This window comes from Malaclemys terrapin, chromosome 10, assembly GCF_027887155.1.
Source record: "Malaclemys terrapin pileata isolate rMalTer1 chromosome 10, rMalTer1.hap1, whole genome shotgun sequence".
In the NCBI taxonomy this organism is placed as follows: Eukaryota; Metazoa; Chordata; order Testudines; family Emydidae; genus Malaclemys; species Malaclemys terrapin.
In genome coordinates, this window is record NC_071514.1 from 12818944 (window position 1) to 12835625 (window position 16682).

Here is a 16682-nt window from a genome sequence, read left to right on the forward strand (position 1 = left end):
GTACTTTTCCACAGTGAGAACAATGGGTTTCCCTTCACCTGAGAGAAGCTATAAAAGGCCCTGAAAATATCTCCATTTTTCCTCTTTCCTGCTCAAACCTCTGGACTATGGACTTAACTAATGGGAGCATTCTAACCAAGGCACTGAGGACATTCCAGTGATTTGGAGGCAACCAGAGTTTAAGCCAGCAGTTTATTCCATTACTGCTACAAGCCTGATCCAAGAACTTTGCAACTGCAGTACATATCTGATTCCTTTAACCAATTTTAACACTCCTCATTCTTTTTCTTTCTTTCTTTCTTTCTTTCTTTCTTTAAATAAACCTTTAGATTTTAGATATTAAAGGATTGGCAACAGTGTGATTATTGGGTAAAATCTGAGTTGTATATTGACCTGGATATGTGGCTGGCTTATAAAGAGAAATGTTCATTTATGAGGTATTTTCTTACAAGAAGACACAATTTAGCTGTGTCTGGAGGTCATTGTTTTTGTTGGGTGCCCTCTCCATCGGTTGCTTTCAAAACTAGAGGTTTTCTGTACAGTACATTAGAAAGTATGAGGCCTGACAAAAGAGTGGTAGGAATGAGACTTAATCAAGTTGGGATTGGCAGGGAGGATACAGGTATCCTACATCAAATGAAGACCCTTATTTTTGAGGTGAAAGGTCAACAGCTACAACCCCAGTAGAAGAAGGCGAGCTATACATTGATGCATGGACACAGCAAGAATTGTTTTATTTCTTCCAGATTTTAATGTGACAGAACAAAAACAAAGTCCATTGCAATGACTCCATTTTCCAGTGACAGTCAGACACGGATCAAACCAAAAAATTTTAAAAAAGAAAGAAAAGAAACCAAGGAAATGGAATTGGCCATTTCACACATACAGAGTCAGCTGAGAGAACATCTACATGAAACATTCCATTAAATGTACCACACTGGATATTATTTACAGAGGAAACACAAGTTTAGACAGCTCTAAACGGCCTGGGACAGTGAACCTGCACCAGTGGGAGCTGCGATTGGCTGAACCTGCAGACACTGCAGGTAAACAAACTGGCCAGGGGCTTTTCCTGATGGGCCATGTGCCAAAGGTTGCCAATCCCTGCAGTAGGGTGAGGATAAAATCACTGGATGATTGGGTGCAGCTTTACAGGGAGCTAATTGGGCTGCAGGTGAACAAAAAACGGGATGTGTTGAGGGTGTATTTAGGGATTTGACAGATCTCTGTAATAAGAACAAGCTGGGTTTTATTCCCCCATGCTACAGTCTTTGTTATATCCTAGCACTGTGATATTAGCTATCAGATGCAGTGTGTGTCTAAGCTCTCATGTTAGAACTGGGCTGGTGAACTCCTCGTCCAAAGTTCACAGACAAGGACTGTACTATCCATCAAGATGCATCCTGTGCACCTCTGAGTGATTGATTCATAGACATTAGAGATGCAACCGGCATATTATATCATCTAGCTGATGCCCCTGGCTAGTGTAAGTCTGATACCCACTGTCTACTGCTTAGTACTTTGTCCCCACAAACCTCTGGAATCCAAACTTCCACCATGCAGACTCTGGGGAAGATTAATCCCCGGAAGAAGAAAGGCTTCTAAAGTTTCAGTGACCATCTCCTACTTCCCCATCTCTAATAACTGAAGATCTCAGTTTCTGCCTCCTGAGAAGCGAATTGATGGGTTTTTCAACATAAACACCGTGGCTACAGTCGTACAAAATCAGTGCAGAACACAATCGGGTCAGGTTAGTACTTTTGAATGTCCCACCACTACACACTTATCTGACTAACAATGCTTAGTAAAGATGACCTCTACATCACAGAGTCATGCAACACAATTGCCCAGAACATGAAACATTCTCCCCAAATACACCGGGACAAATGGAGTGAGTCACCCTGATAGTGGTTTAATCACAAGAAAGTCTGTGATCTCTTCAGTGCTGAAGTACATATTTAAGGTCAGGCTTGACAAAGCACTTTCTGGGATGATTTAGTTGGTGTTGGTCCTGCTTTGACCAGGGGGTTGGACTAGATGACCTCCTGAGGTCCCTTCCAATCCTGATATTCTATGATACCTCCAGCAATGGGAAAGGATAGGAACACTGCTTTCTGGGACACAATCCTCAGCAGCAGCAAAGGGGTTAAGGAGGTGCCCGTGTACTGTTGCCATATTTAAAAGGACATAGCAGCATTAGCTTCAGCCTTTCCGAGGGACCGTGTGATGTGCATAAAGAAAGCTGGACCTAGCCCTTTTGAAGACTAGTAGAGAAGGGTTCAAACTCAAAGCTATCCATAAATTGAAGACAGGAGGCATAAGAAGCCTAGAATTATTTCAGGAGCTCATGATTTTGTCACTTTCATAAGCCTCAACCTAAATCTGAAAAATCCATAGCCAGTTGTAACCTGGGAGCGTCACAATTACTTATTGCAATTTTCTTGCTTGAGACGACCACAGAACAGTGAAACCCAATGGAGATTTAGTGTCGGGGCAAGGAGTCACAGAAACATTTGCTTCCAATCATTTACATATACTCTGTATACTTCTACTGTAGAAAATATACTCCTGACAGTGGTGCCATGAATGAATCCCGCAGTATTAGGGAACAATATTAATGTGAGTTACTGCTTATATATAACTGCCTCTGTGCAGCGGAGGAGTTAGACTTTAAAGTCTTTAACCCCAGGTATAGGGGATTCAGAGTGGCCTCTTTCCTATCCTTAAAGGCAGGGAACCCAGCGGGGGAGATCAATATGGCTTTTGAAGGTCATGAAAGAGGAGAGGGAGCACATGGACAGAGCAGTTCAACTCAGTGGATGGATGAGGAAAAAAGGAGAAAGAAAGAGCAAGTGATCCACATAACTCCAGAATCCAATCAGCATGTGAGTTTCTAGTGATCTGTTAGCCAAATTAGTGATCTTCCCTAGTAGTAAGATGCATCATTGCATGGTAACTGTGCCATTATAACTCATTTCACTGCTGCCGTGTTGTGTAAATGGGAAATCCCTGTGGATTTTGTCAAATTTCAGCTTGGATTCAAATGTGAACCAGTGATTTTTAAAAGCACATATGGGAACCTTGGTTTTCCTTTGCACTGTACCACTTCTCCATCAAACCCGACAGTGGCAATAGTACCAAAAAGCTTTTTATGTCACCAACTGTCATAGTGACACAAATTTCCCATCACTCATCGGTTCCCATTAGATGTCAGCCAGCCTGCTAATGGTCTGATTAGCATTATCTATATTGTCAAGAGCAGTGGAAGATGGTTTATTTTTTTGCCTTTCATTCTTGCTTCCAAAAAATATATCCAAAAATGCAACTGAACATGCATAGTAGAACCTCAGAGTTACGAACACCTCGGGAACGGACATTGTTCATAACTCTGAACACAACATTATGTTGTCCTTTCAAACGTTTACAACTGAACGTTGACTTAATACAGCTTTGAAACTTTACTATGCAGAATAAAAAATGCTGCTTTTAACCATCTTAATTTCAATGAAACACACCCTTACTTTGTCAAATCTCTTTTTTAAACTTTCCCTTTTTTTTAATAGTTTACGTTTAACAACAGTACTGTACAGTAGTTGCATTTTTTTTGTCTCTGCTGTCTCATTGCGTACTTCCGGTTCCAAATGAGGTATGTGATTGACCAGTCAGTTTGTAACTCTGAGATTCTACTGTATCACTTTGTGTCTAGTTGTGTGGCAAAGCCAAAGTCCTGTGGCAAAGCCAAAGTCATATCATGAGGAATATAGGAATTCCAAGAATGATCTTTACAGGATTTAAAACTTAATTATTCCACTTATCAGACAATTAAATGTACTGTACAATGAAAGTTTGCTAAGTGCATTCTCTAGACACCAGGTTACAAGGCTATAAATACAGTAATTGTGCTTACAGTGCTTCAATAAGACCCAAATCTATAGGAAACTCAAACATCATTTTCCTTAACTAATATGGCTAAAATGCTGGTAAATTCTAGTAGTTACCATACTCTAGATTTTAAACAAAAATTGTCCCCTATTTACACTGCATAATATATACACATTTGGTTTGCAGAATCCCCAACATCATGCCAATTTCTCTTAAACAGAACTAGGCAGAAAAAAATCCCTATTATAGAAATATCCTAAAATCAACACCATTAAAGAACTGTTGACTGGACAAGAATGACATGTCTCTTCCTAGGGATTGCTCTGGATGTCTTGGATTAGTGGGACTTGGTTTTAGTTTTAGATTCTTCTTGATGAGAACAATATAGAGATTTAAAATTAGAAATTGAAATAGGATATATTTTTTATTTAAAAAATAGCCCAGATCAAGAACATGACTAGTGATTCTTGGTGCCCAACTAGAGATAATATAAAGGGGTCTGATTTTCAGACAGCACTGAGCACTTACCTTCTAAAAAATCAGGCCCCTGAAAGGTGTCTCAACTTGGGCCCCCCAAAATCAAGATATTCCATATCACTAGTCATTTTTGGAAATCTTGACCCCTCAGCAGAGTTGGTTTGTTAACTATCTTCCAGTTCTTTTGCAAGCCAGGACAGCGTGTGCTAATTGCCTGAAACAGCTCGGAAATGCACGTTTTCTTGCAACTCACCCAGGGCATATAAGGGTTTGAATCTGTTCTCCCCTTTGATGCCTGCACACACAATGCTGCTGTTAATATTTTGTGTCAGTTATGCCCATGCATACCCGGGAAGGACAGATCCTCAGTCTCTCCCCAGTGTGGGTTGGATCTAAAGCAAATGAGCAAAGTTCTGCAGTGTGTATGTACCCTGGTTGCAAAGAGCCAATCATGGATGGGAGGTGATCTTAAATTAGGGGTTGTTCCCCCCGCTCCCAATAGCTGAGGTATCAGCAGCAAAGGATAAATGGACATTTTAATTTTTCTAGACATGGCTCTTTTTTGTAGCTCTTCTTCATTTCCCTGCTACCCAATTGCTCACATCAGGACCTGTTCTCGAGTCTCTGGTAGCCTCAGGGCTAGCAGGCCTCCCGCAACCAGCACAGAGGAGGCCAGAAGGATGGGAACCACTTTGGTTATCCCGACAAAGGAAGCAAAGATAGAGTTCCCCAGGATGGCACCAAACTTGCAGAGACCGTTGAGGATGCCAAAGGCTGTTGATCTGCAGGAGAGGAAGAACAGAAAGTGATGATTAGGAGTCAGACAGGATTGTGGGTTATTTGGTTGGTTCCTCCATCGCTAAAGGAGAGTTGGGTCATTGCATGAGTCCTCTAATAGTAATACTAGGAGTTCCTATTCTAATTATAGGATGACTGCCGGCATCCACTGTGGTAATGGTTACGCTCTTAATGAAGCCTGATTTGAGCTATGGAAGTTAATGAAACCTCATGCATCAGAGTCCATGCTGTTCGCCTGCAATTGTCAACAAAGAATTTCCCCATCCCCACAAGTGCAGACTTGAACATTTGCTCAGGTGCATGTCGTGGAGTGTCCAATTTCCTTTGAAAAATCACATACTGGCCACTGCTGGCATCAGGATGGCAGGCTGAGTAGACCAACAGTCTGATCTGATATGCGGAGTCTATGCTCCCAGCAAGTAACTGGAGCCAAACTGAATGAATGCCCCTGAGCTTTCTGGGAGGGCAAAGGCAGGGTGTATTTGGCAGGCCTTATTTATTTCCACACCACCATCTCTTGGACTTCGTGGAGTGCTTAATTTGTGCCCCACAATTTGTGCCAACACCTCTGGGCTTGGCAGTTCTGAGCCCCGGCACCTCTGGACTTGCTGCATTACTTATGAAAGTAAAAAAGTTGCTTGAGTCCCGGCACCTAATTGCTTGAGTGCTGGCACCTCGTTCATTACAAATAAAGTACTGAGTTCACGTCATGGATGTTTTGTTGTGGACATAAAGCCATGAACACGGCTTCCTCTAGAGTTTGTCAAAGTCACTCCAAGTGCTGGTTAGAGTGGGTGGTGGCTGGAGAGTCACAGAGTGCTCCCCCACACCCTGATTCACCCAGCAGCTGAGCCCGGTGCTGTCCCAGTGCAATCCCAGTACCTCCCTCACAGCTGTCATCAATAGATTGAAAAGGGCAGAAGAGACTTGTCACTATCCTCTTCTCTCAAAAACTCACACCTGAAACCTGAATACGGTGCCTCATTTCCCACATCCACATCTTTATGGGTTGTCTGCAAGAACTGGAAGCTAAAATAACCAGGAGTGGTATACCGTGACAAGAGACTGGAGGACACATTTCCAAAGGGGCTTCAACCTGTCCTCTAATCACATGCATGCAATTGACAGAGTCTTCCTATACAAGTTCTGTCTGTGCGTAATTTACGCTTGCCTGTGCAAATTCATGTACGCAAGTTATATTACATGTAGAATAGAGCTGGGCGAAGTTTTTCAGAAAACAGTTTATTGGATAGAAAATGCAGTTTGGATCAACTGGAAAATATTTGTGAATTTGACACAAATCGTTTTGGCCATTCACAAAACGGCCAGAGGAAGAGGCGGTGGTGTTGCTGCTACCACTCCCCTAATCTGCATCTCCACATCACCTTTAGCCCAGTGAATAGGGCACTTACCAGAGATGTAGGGGACCCACTTTCAACTCCTCCCTGCCTCCCCCAGAACAGACCCCAAATGGGCTTTTTTTTTGATTCACTCCCAGTTCTGAATATCTTTAGATTTATTTAGACCCAAACTGCTGGGGGTTTTCTGATTCTTTTTTTCCCCCAGAACTGCCACCAAACCAAAAAATCAGTTGTTTGCCCACTTCTACTTCTGAATACCTGTGCAGATCAAAAGTCTCCACAGGAACAGTAGGACCCCTGAGATTTTTTTTTAAAAACAACCTTCCATCACATATGTTTTAACTCAGTCATGGGTTCTTAAGATGAGAGTGGCTGGGCCTGAAGTCAGAGAATAAAAATCAAAGAGAAGAATATTCTCAGCATAGTTACCTTTTACTGGTGGGATAGAGCTCCACAGTGATCACGTCCAGGGCATTCCAGGCAGCAATGCTGGCCCCGCAGAACAGACACTGCAAGCCAATCATCGCAGACTCACTATTACCAAAGAACAGAAAGAAGCAGCACACTGCAGAAATCAGCATTGAGCCACCTGCCGGGGAAGTAAGGAGAAAACGCTTGGCATCATTCTCTTGGCATCTCCAAGCAGCCAAATCCACCATTAATAAGAAGAGTCTTCAGATGATGGATTTTCTCCCTAGAGAGGAGTGATCTCCACAAGATTCAACTCAGCATCCAAATGATTCTGTCTAGCTCGTTGGGGCCAGGAAACAGGTTGGAAATCTCCTGGTACTAGGCTGATGTCACCAATAGTCTCACCCTGCAGATACCACAAACGTGGACTCTCTCGTGTGGTATTGCAGCTGGACCCAGGACGAGCTGAAGCAAGTAAACATGAACATCAATGAATGGGAAGAGTTGTCTGAAGGTTGCTGAAGCTGAAAAATGGTTTGAGTTTTGGGCGAGGCGTTAGGGCTGGTATATTGCATTCAAATCACCTGGCTCATCCGTAGTCTCAGGATTAATTTGCCGTCTATAATTAAGGGATACCCCAAGTGCTTTATACAGTTAAAATGTTATTCGACTGCCTGACACATTTTATGCACAAGCCCAAGGGAGAAAGTGAGAACATTCATGGTTCATTAGCCTCAATTCAGGCTCACTGATATAGGGTCTACACTGTTAATGTTTGCAAGAGCTAGCTGGGAATTTCCCCTTGGGATGATTTTCCAATGTTTCTATTTCCTGTCAGGAAAACCAAAAGCAAGTATTTTGTTTTGGGTCAGTTTGACTGAATCAAAATATTTTGAACTGTTGAACTGACACTAAATGTTTCATTTTAGGTCAGTTCAACATAAAACTGAATTTCCTTATTGTGGCACGTTGCCTCATGGGAATCATAGTTTGGGTCCCCTTTCTTTCCTCTGGGCTGGCCAGACTACATCTCCCACAATGCAACACATTCCTCTGACTAAGTGACATGGTGCATCATGAGAGTCGCATAACTTGGGGTATATCATAGGAGATGTTGGTCAGGGAGCATAGCCCATGGGGGATAATAGGAGCTTCAGGCAACCTGAACTAAAGCTCTCATGAAGCCATGTACCATTACAGGGAAATGCAGTTTAATGTTGAACTGATTGGAAATGAAGTATTTTGGATCAGTTCAACAAACCACAATGAAATATTTCAACTTGGACATATCAAAATGTTTTGTTTTGATCAAAAATGCCAAAACAAAATGTGGGTTTTTTTTTCCAAATTGAATTTTTTTTAGAACTTTTCATTCTGTGAAAAGTTTCAATAGTTTAACCTTTTGTCCCACTTTGGGATGAAAAGAAATGTTGAACAATCAGAATTTCCTGCAGTAAGGAAATTCTGATTTTTATTTAGCTCTAACATTTGCCAGCTATCCCAATTTTTCCATAGGACACTTTTGGTTTGGTTGGGCATGTCCCATGTCCATTACAAGAACTCTGAATTCACTTTGACGTTGATACAGTTTGATGTCACCATCCCACCGTGCGGTGAAGCTATATTGGGACTAGATGAGTTACCTGGCCACTTTGTGAAACAACCTCAGAAAATCCTTGTATATGTGTCATAGTCACATAAAATGAGGATTTAGTCCCGCAAGACAAGAAGGTGACACTTTTATCAGCATGTAGCATAATCAGTAATCCAGCCCATGGATGCTTGATCCAGGCCAGGATTTCAGCACAATCTGAGTTTATTCAGTTTGGGAGCTTGAGGTCCTGAGCGAGAATTATAGGGTCCTCTCTGTGTCCAACAGCCATAGTAAAGAATCTCTTTTTATATCAATTACTAATTAGCTATGTCTCTTCTCTACCACAAAGGATGATACAGGCATCAGCATCACCATCAACACAACCATGCCTAGAGGTCCCAACTAAGACCAGAGCCCTATTGTGCTAGGTACTGGACAAACCCAGAGTGAGAGACAACCCTTGCCATGAAGAGCTGACAGTCTAAATAAACAAAATATATAAAAGGTGGGAGTAGAGATGCAAAGAGAGGGGGAGTGACCTGTGCACGTTATTACAGTGGATCAGTTGCAGAGCCATACGTTTCTATGGCCTGTGTAACACAGGAGGTCCAACTAGATGATCACAATGGTCCCTTCTGGCCTTAGAATCTAGGAATCTATGAAATAGGACCCAGATGCCCTGAGTCCTCATCTAGTGCCCTACCCACTGAACCATCGACTCCTCTGCTTTATTTGGTATTGGAGTGACTCATCGCATGCTTAGCCGGACCATTTTTCATTTGTGCGCACAGAAACAGAGAGACCTTTGTATTCACAATATCCCTTTATTATGCCCTGGGTCATCCACGCACCCAGCTGTTGATGTGTCAGTTGACCATCACCTTCACTCACCAATCATCTTTATCCTTCCTATTTTGTCCATGAGCAGTGCTGAGATGATGTTGCCAGGCAACACGGACAAACTACCCAGGAAACTGACGAGATAAATTAGGAAGTCGTTTTCCTGCTCGAAGTCCAGGTGACATCCCTCCTTCTGGTCCAGGAAGGTGACGTTTATAAACCTACACTCGATGAATTTGTCTTCATAAAGATCTGAGAAGGCAAGAGGCAAAGATTGGACCCTCCGTGTAGCAGCAACAGCAGCTGGGAATAAGGGTACATCCTCAGAGCTCAGTTTCGATGGAGGCACACCGGATTAGAAAGGTGTTCCCTGCCTGAGTGGAGGTAGCTGGAGGCATTATGCCTGAGTAGCCAGACGCAGGCATACTATGTGAAAGGCCACTGTGTGCAACACACATAGAACAGATATAAGCCTGTGCACCTTCTTGCATTAACTGATCTGCAGGGAACGGGGTCGTGTACATACACCCAAACTGCCTCATCTGGCTTCTTCAGTGTCAATCATCTCCCTACCCTCCAGTGCCTGGGGAGTGCTGGCTACAGCATTATGCCTGCCTTCTGCACTAAAGGGAAGAGGAGCACCATTTTAATGCACCCATACTGGAGCAGCCATAATTTGGCCCTAATTGATTGGCATTTCAACCAATGATGAGCAATAGCCCAGGAGCTGGTGCTACAGGCTGCAATTTTCATCGTCCAGTGGTTTATTTTCAGTTAAAGGGGAAGTGAAAAGCTCTTTCAAAATGAATAAATGAATGAATTAAATTAGTTAAGCTGCTTGAGATCCCAAACCAGAAGCTGGATATGGGCTGAAAAACGACTATTTTAAGCCAAACTTGTTGAATCAGTTCTTCTGTTACTTTAACTTGCCCAGGTCTGAATTCATTTTTTCTGGGTTTCTGCTGCAACCGTCAATGACACCATAAGCAGTGCAATTAAGGAAGGCTGGGAATACAGCTGTCTGATCTGCCCTAAGTCCCTCACCAAGTGTTACCTGAAACTAAAGATGAGACGGAAGCTGCAGATGGGAGCAGTCTTAATCGCTGGCAAAATCCTGATCTCAATGTAAATTTTGTGACTCAGACACATATGTGCATGGACTGGTAAGCTCAGGTCTGGAAAGATGGGAAAATTCTAGTTCACCTTACATTTTAAGGCAAGTGTAGCATGTAGACCTGGTTCTACAGAAGTTCACCATAGTCATAGAGCTAACACCACAATTGGTCTCTTGTTTGACTTCCCCCTTCTTATTCCCTGATCACTGTCACAGCACAACACACGCATTTCTATAGCCCCACTACAAACCGTTCACCACAAATCAGACATGCACATTGTTCCACAGCCTAGACCAGGGGCGGGCAAACTTTTTGGCCTGGGGGTGCATCAGGTTTGGAAATTGTATGGAGGGCTGGTTAGGGGAGGAGGTCATGGCCCGGCCCCCACCACTTATCTGCCCCTCCTTGGGACTCCTGCCCCATCCAACCCCCCTGTTCCCTGACGGCCCCCCCAGGACTCCTGCCCCATCCAACCACCCCTTCTCCCTGTCCCCTGATTGCCTCCGGAACCCCTGCCCCTGACTGCCCCCCGCCAGCCCATCCAACCCCCCCTCTCATTCCTGATGGCGCCTCCAGGGACCCCTGCCCCATCCAACCACCCCTTCTCCCTGTCCCTTAACTGCCTCCAGAACCCCTGCCCCTGACTGGCCCCCGCCGCTCCATCCAACCCCTCCGCTTATTCCTGACTGCTCCCCCGGAACCCCTACCCCCATTCAACACCCCTGTTCCCCGCCCTCTGACTGCCCTGACCCCTATCCACAGCCCCGCCCCCTGGCCACCCCCCTGAACTCTCCTGCCCTCTATCCAACCCCCCTGCTCCCGTACCATGCTGCCTGGAGCACTGGTGGCTGGCCACACCGGCGCCACCGCGCAGCACAGTGCACCAGGTCAGGCTGGACTCTTCAGCTGCGCTACCCCAGGAGCTCGCAGCTCTGCCGCCCAGAGCATTGTGCTGGCAGCGCGGCAAGGTGAGGCTGCGGGGGAGGGGGAACAGCAGGGGAGGGGCCGGGGGTAGCCTCCTGGGCCAGGAACTTGGGGGCCGGGAAGGAGGGTGCTGTGGGCCAGATGTAGCCCGCGGGCTGTAGTTTGCCCACTTCTGGGCTAGACCAAGCCAGGAATCCCCTTACCAGTGTTATAGAAGACAGTGGCTAAAATGGTGCAGTTTTTGAAGACGGTCTCGGTGGATGTCACATCTTCAAAATAGCATTCCTCAAACAGCATGTCCTCAAAAGTCACATCTTTGAATTTCATCTTAGCAAACCTGCAGGGCAGGAAAAGAAGCCCCACCCAAGCAGCAGTGAGTAAGCACAAAGCGCTCAGTGACCATTCCAATAACCTCCTAACATGTAAATGATGTGGTCGCACAGAGTGGCAATGGTGGATTCTGGGGTTCCTGAGGAAAGGTGTTGTGTGAATGCAAGAAAGGGGTTGTTTTAGTAGACACAAGTCATCTAGGATTCCCTGCACCTGCTTCGCTCCTCAGAGTCCTCACATCAAACCAATCCACCCTTTCAGCCAAGGAGGACTGGATACAGCTCCTGTCAATACTGCTCCTGGATCAGCTGGAGAATGTATCACTCAACAGTAATGCATAGCACTCTCTCTGTCCCTGGGCAGAGCCTCTTGTCCCCATTCTTCCTCCTATCCCCTTGCCAAGGGTAAATAAAACATATCCTTTATCAGAGGCCATTGGATCTATTGGGCTAAGCATGAGGTCTCAGAGGCACAAACACCTAATTTCCAGTCCCATCTCTGCCACTGTTTCTCTCTGTGGCCTTGGATAACATCTCTGTGCCTTATTTTCACCATCTGTACAATATGATGGAGGGAATCAACAGATGGCGCTGTTACATATTGTTTCCAGAGTTCTTTTCCTTAGTGTTCGAGCACTGTACATTTCTGGAAGAAAAGCAGCATTGTTGTTAGTGTTGTGATGTAATTTCTTTCTGTGGAGCTGTTGCAAACAGCAATCAAGTTTTCTCCTTGCCTTGATTTCTCCAATTAGAGTCAATTCTTCAAGCAGAATTGCTTCCTGGGAATGAGGCGTTGGAGCTGGGCTTAGATTTTTGGAAGAAGAGATTCACCTGCATGTTGTTTTTGACTGCCTCTGTTCAAGGATTACTGTGTGTAGTGTAAATAAAACAATTTAAACTAAGAATATACTCAGGCTCCACATTGCTGATTTTCTCCTCGCATGGGAAGCCAACCTGCAAGGCCCTGACATCTGCTACCCACTTCTTAGATGGGTGACACTACCCTTACTTACCTACAGTATCTCACGGGGGCATTGTGGAAATTTATTCGTTAATATGTGGGAAGCGCTTTGAAGTTGTAAAAAAGTGTGTGTAGGAAAGTGCAAGTGTTATTGTCCAGGCTAATGAGACCAGGGCAGGCACTAGATAAAAGGCTTTGAACAAAGATCCAGAACCTTCATTTAGTTGAACTTTTGCAAGAGATCCTAGTTTGATGTTTTTATTCCACTAAATTAATGCTACACACTTCTCAACAAAGGCCTCAAACAGACATTATTAGTGCTCAAAAATTACATGAAGACTAATCAAGCCCTGTGCTCCATAAAGAAGGGCTCGGAGGTTACAGCAAAACTGAGGCTGATTTGCATTTGCACAGTATTAGCCTGTGAGGCATTTACTCTCCAAGACCTTTAAAGAGCCCTTTCCCTGCCGTTTGATTTCTGAACATTCCTCTTTAAAGGAGTTATAAAGCAGTTGCATGGCCTCCAGGGGGGTTTTAACTCACTGCCAAGGGCTGATGGGAAAATGGAGCCATAAGTCATACCAGAATGCGATGCAGGCCGTGCTGAAACACAGTCTGAGCAGCTTCTGAATGAGTTACTGCACTAGGAAAGAACCAAACAGGGACTGGGCTAACCGTTAATAACATGGCTGACGGCTCCTTTCACTCCAAAGAGATGAATGTCTGGTCACATCCCCACCCAGAGTTCAATCCTGCAAGGTGCCAAGTGCCCCTGATGCTGGCTGAAGTCAAGAGGCGCTGAGGACATTCAGCACCTCAGCTGAATAATCAGCCCTTTGCACGATTAAGCTCCCAGTCCCTTCACCAAGACACTTTCCCAATCCTGCCATCCAGTGTCTGGCTGCTCCCCAGTGGGGAGATAATCGTTCGGAAGCTATTCCCAAGTGCTATCAAGGAATACCTGACTCTAGTAACTGTGGCTGAAACTTGCCAGGTTACAGCAGATGGGAAATGAAGCTTATTTCCTTTCACAAACGCTGAAGAGCATCGCCCTGTACAGATGAAAAGCAGGACCAGGAATGCAAAACAACATGCAGGGAGGGCTGAAAGGGAAGAACATTTAATACCTGTACTCACACGCACATACACGCACACACACACATTCATCCTTGGGCCATATCCTATATTAGAATTTTGCATTGAGAGTTCACATACAACAACGGTGCCCACATAGTAGTTTACAAACAAAAAAGATTGTGGGATGGCAGGTATTTGGGGTGTAGTCTATTTACTTTCTTTGGCCAGATCCAAAAGACACTCTATTGTATTATAGTCGAAAGGAATTCTTTGTGCTACCAAACAGCCTTGGATCTGCCCAGGGTTTTGTTGTAAGTTCCCATGGACCAGACCGATAACCATTTTGATTCCTCCACCAGAGGAGTGAAGTTCTGGAACAGCCTTCCAAAAAGAGTAGTGGGGGCAAAAAACCTAACTGCCTTCAAGACTGAGCTTGATAAGTTTGTGGAGGGGCTGGTATGGTGGGACTGCCTACAATGGCATGTAGCCGATCTGCGACTGCTAGTGGCAAATCTCTCCAATGGCCGGTGATGGGACACCAGATGGGGAGGGCTCTGAGTTATTACAGATAATTCTTTCCCAAGTTTCTGGCTGTTGGGTCTTGCCCACCTGCTCAGGTCTAACTGGTTGTCATATTTGAGGTCAGGAAGGAATTTCCCCCCAGATCAGATAGGAAGAGATCCTGGGGGGGCGGGGTTCATCTTCTTCTGCAGCATGGAGCACAGGTCACTTGCAGGTTTAAACTAGTGTAAATGGTGGATTCTCTATAACTTAAAGTCTTTAAATCATGATTTTAGGACTTCAGTAACTCAGCCAGAGGTTACAGGTCTTTTACAGGAGTGGGTGGGTGAGGTTCTGTGGCCTGCAATGTGCAAGAGGTCAGACTAGATGATCATGATGGTCCCTTCTGGCCTTAAAGTCTATGAATCTATCAACTGGTCTTTCTGTAGCATGTTTCATCCGAAACACGTTACAGACATCCATTAACAAAGCTTCACAACAGCATCACTGCAGTGTCAGTCAACATTATCTCCACTTTAAATAGAGGGAAGCTGGAGGAGTTGGAAGGCAAAAGGGAATGAAGTGATTTATCCAAGGTCATGTAGTTACTCAGTGGCTGAGACAAGAGTCCTAGCACTTTAACCACTGAACACACTTCCGGTTAGGTTGGATTTTGGGGCGGGAAGAGGAGGGCTTGCATCCTACTGCAGTAGTGGTCTCACCCAGGATGATTGGGCATAAACAAGAAGCAGCCATAAAAAGGCCACACTGATGTCAAGCTCCATTAGAAACACATGGACGTATCCCAAACCAATGTTTGACAAATGGAAACGGACAATAGCGATAGGGAATGCCATGTAGTTTTCAACTACTAGGAGCAAAATAAAATGTGATTGTAGGATGGTGACTCTGAGTCCATAATGTATTCCTCCCAGGAGGCGCATGTGCAGCTGAAATTTTAGAGAGTCTAAATCTATTTGGAACTATGTGAGTAACACCTAGAAGGCGATGGGTGAATTTCCATTTAGAAGGGGACATGGTCCCTGTAACAGAGTGCTGAGGGCTAGCACTAGAGCCAGCACCCTGGTCACTGTTTGTACTAATTAGGTTCCTCTAGAAAAGGCCTAATTGGACAGAGGTGTACCTGATTACCAGGCCAGATTGGAGCTAGTGAGTCAATGAGCCAATTAGCCATTAACAGGGAAGCTGTACAAAAGGGCACGGGAAGGAGTGCTTGTGGGAGGAAGAGAAAATGGGAGAGAGAAACCAACCAACCAGAAAGCTACAAGAGCCCGACAAAGGGGGTCCTCGAAGTAGAGTCACCTTATCTTCCCAGCCTTTGGAGAAGGAGATAGAAAGTTGAGATACAGCGTGTAAAGGTGTATGGTGGAGGGATTGAAACACTGAAAATAAACTATACAGTGGCATTTACAAGCAAGAAGGTCTCAGAGCAGTCTGTGTTTGTGACAAAGGCAGGGGTGTGGCACACTGCCCCGTCACAGCCCCCCCATCATTTTCATTGTTTATATTGTGGTAGTGCCCAATACATTCTCCATGCTGTACAGATGCAGAAGAAGACACAGTCCCTAGCCCCAAAGAGCTTTCAAACCAGAAAGACCAAAAAGAAAAACTAGACCCAGGGTAGGGAAAAGAGATACCACATACAAACGAATCACAATGATGACGGATACATGTCTTGACAGTTACATAGGGACAGATCCTCAGCTGGTGTAAATCAGCATAGCTCCGTTGACTTCAAAGCACTAACTAAGGATCTGGCCAATATATTTTGTTTTGAGTTGACAAGGGTGGGTGTGGGAGAAGTTTGTGAGACAGATACAAAGTCAATGGCAAAGCTCACATTGACTGTGATGGTGCAGAATGGTGGCCACGGTAAATAATAGCTTTAAGCGAGCACAGAAGTGTTTGCTTTCAGGAAGCAGAAGTGGAAAGTATATTTAAAAAGAAAACAAATCTTTCTTGCTCAGGACCACTAGATGTCAGTGTGTCCTAAGGAAAGAGAAGAAAGCCACCTCTGGCTCCAAAGAGGCCCAGGAGAGCAATTCCACATGCTCTGATTCCACATGCACTGGTCCCAGATAAGAAGGTCCCATCATGAGGACATGTGAGCCTGTTAGGAGAAGAATTCTGGGAAAGGAATTCTTCAAACACACTTCTTTAGGACTGTAGGTGTGGATAAACGGGGTGGGGTGGAGAGAGAGCAGAGTAGAAAGAGCACATGATCTCTTGATGCTCCACGGGTTTGCACGTGGTGTTTCCCACAGAACGAGGGTTCTGGGTGAATAATGCAAAAATGCAAAAAGATGGTTCCTACAAATATCCTTTCCACTCTTAATTTACATAATGTTGCATTGGCTGTGTGCATGGCTTTACTGGGGGCTTTATCTTTCT

General features: G+C 44.7%; 1 protein-coding gene across 3 annotated transcripts in view; it reads right to left on the reverse strand.

Moving 5' to 3' along the window:
* Window positions 1-709: 709 nt before the first annotated feature.
* SV2B (synaptic vesicle glycoprotein 2B) overlaps window positions 710-16682 on the reverse strand; it is a 107259-nt gene continuing 91286 nt past the window's right edge. For all 3 annotated transcript variants that reach the window (XM_054042105.1, XM_054042107.1, XM_054042106.1), the window contains exons 10-13: window positions 11606-11739; window positions 9415-9615; window positions 6948-7107; window positions 710-5141 (exon numbers count right to left, since the gene is read on the reverse strand). In XM_054042105.1, coding sequence (XP_053898080.1) covers window positions 4958-5141; window positions 6948-7107; window positions 9415-9615; window positions 11606-11739 — 679 coding nt within the window. In that variant the 3' untranslated portion in view covers window positions 710-4957. The remainder of the gene's footprint in view (window positions 5142-6947; window positions 7108-9414; window positions 9616-11605; window positions 11740-16682) is intronic.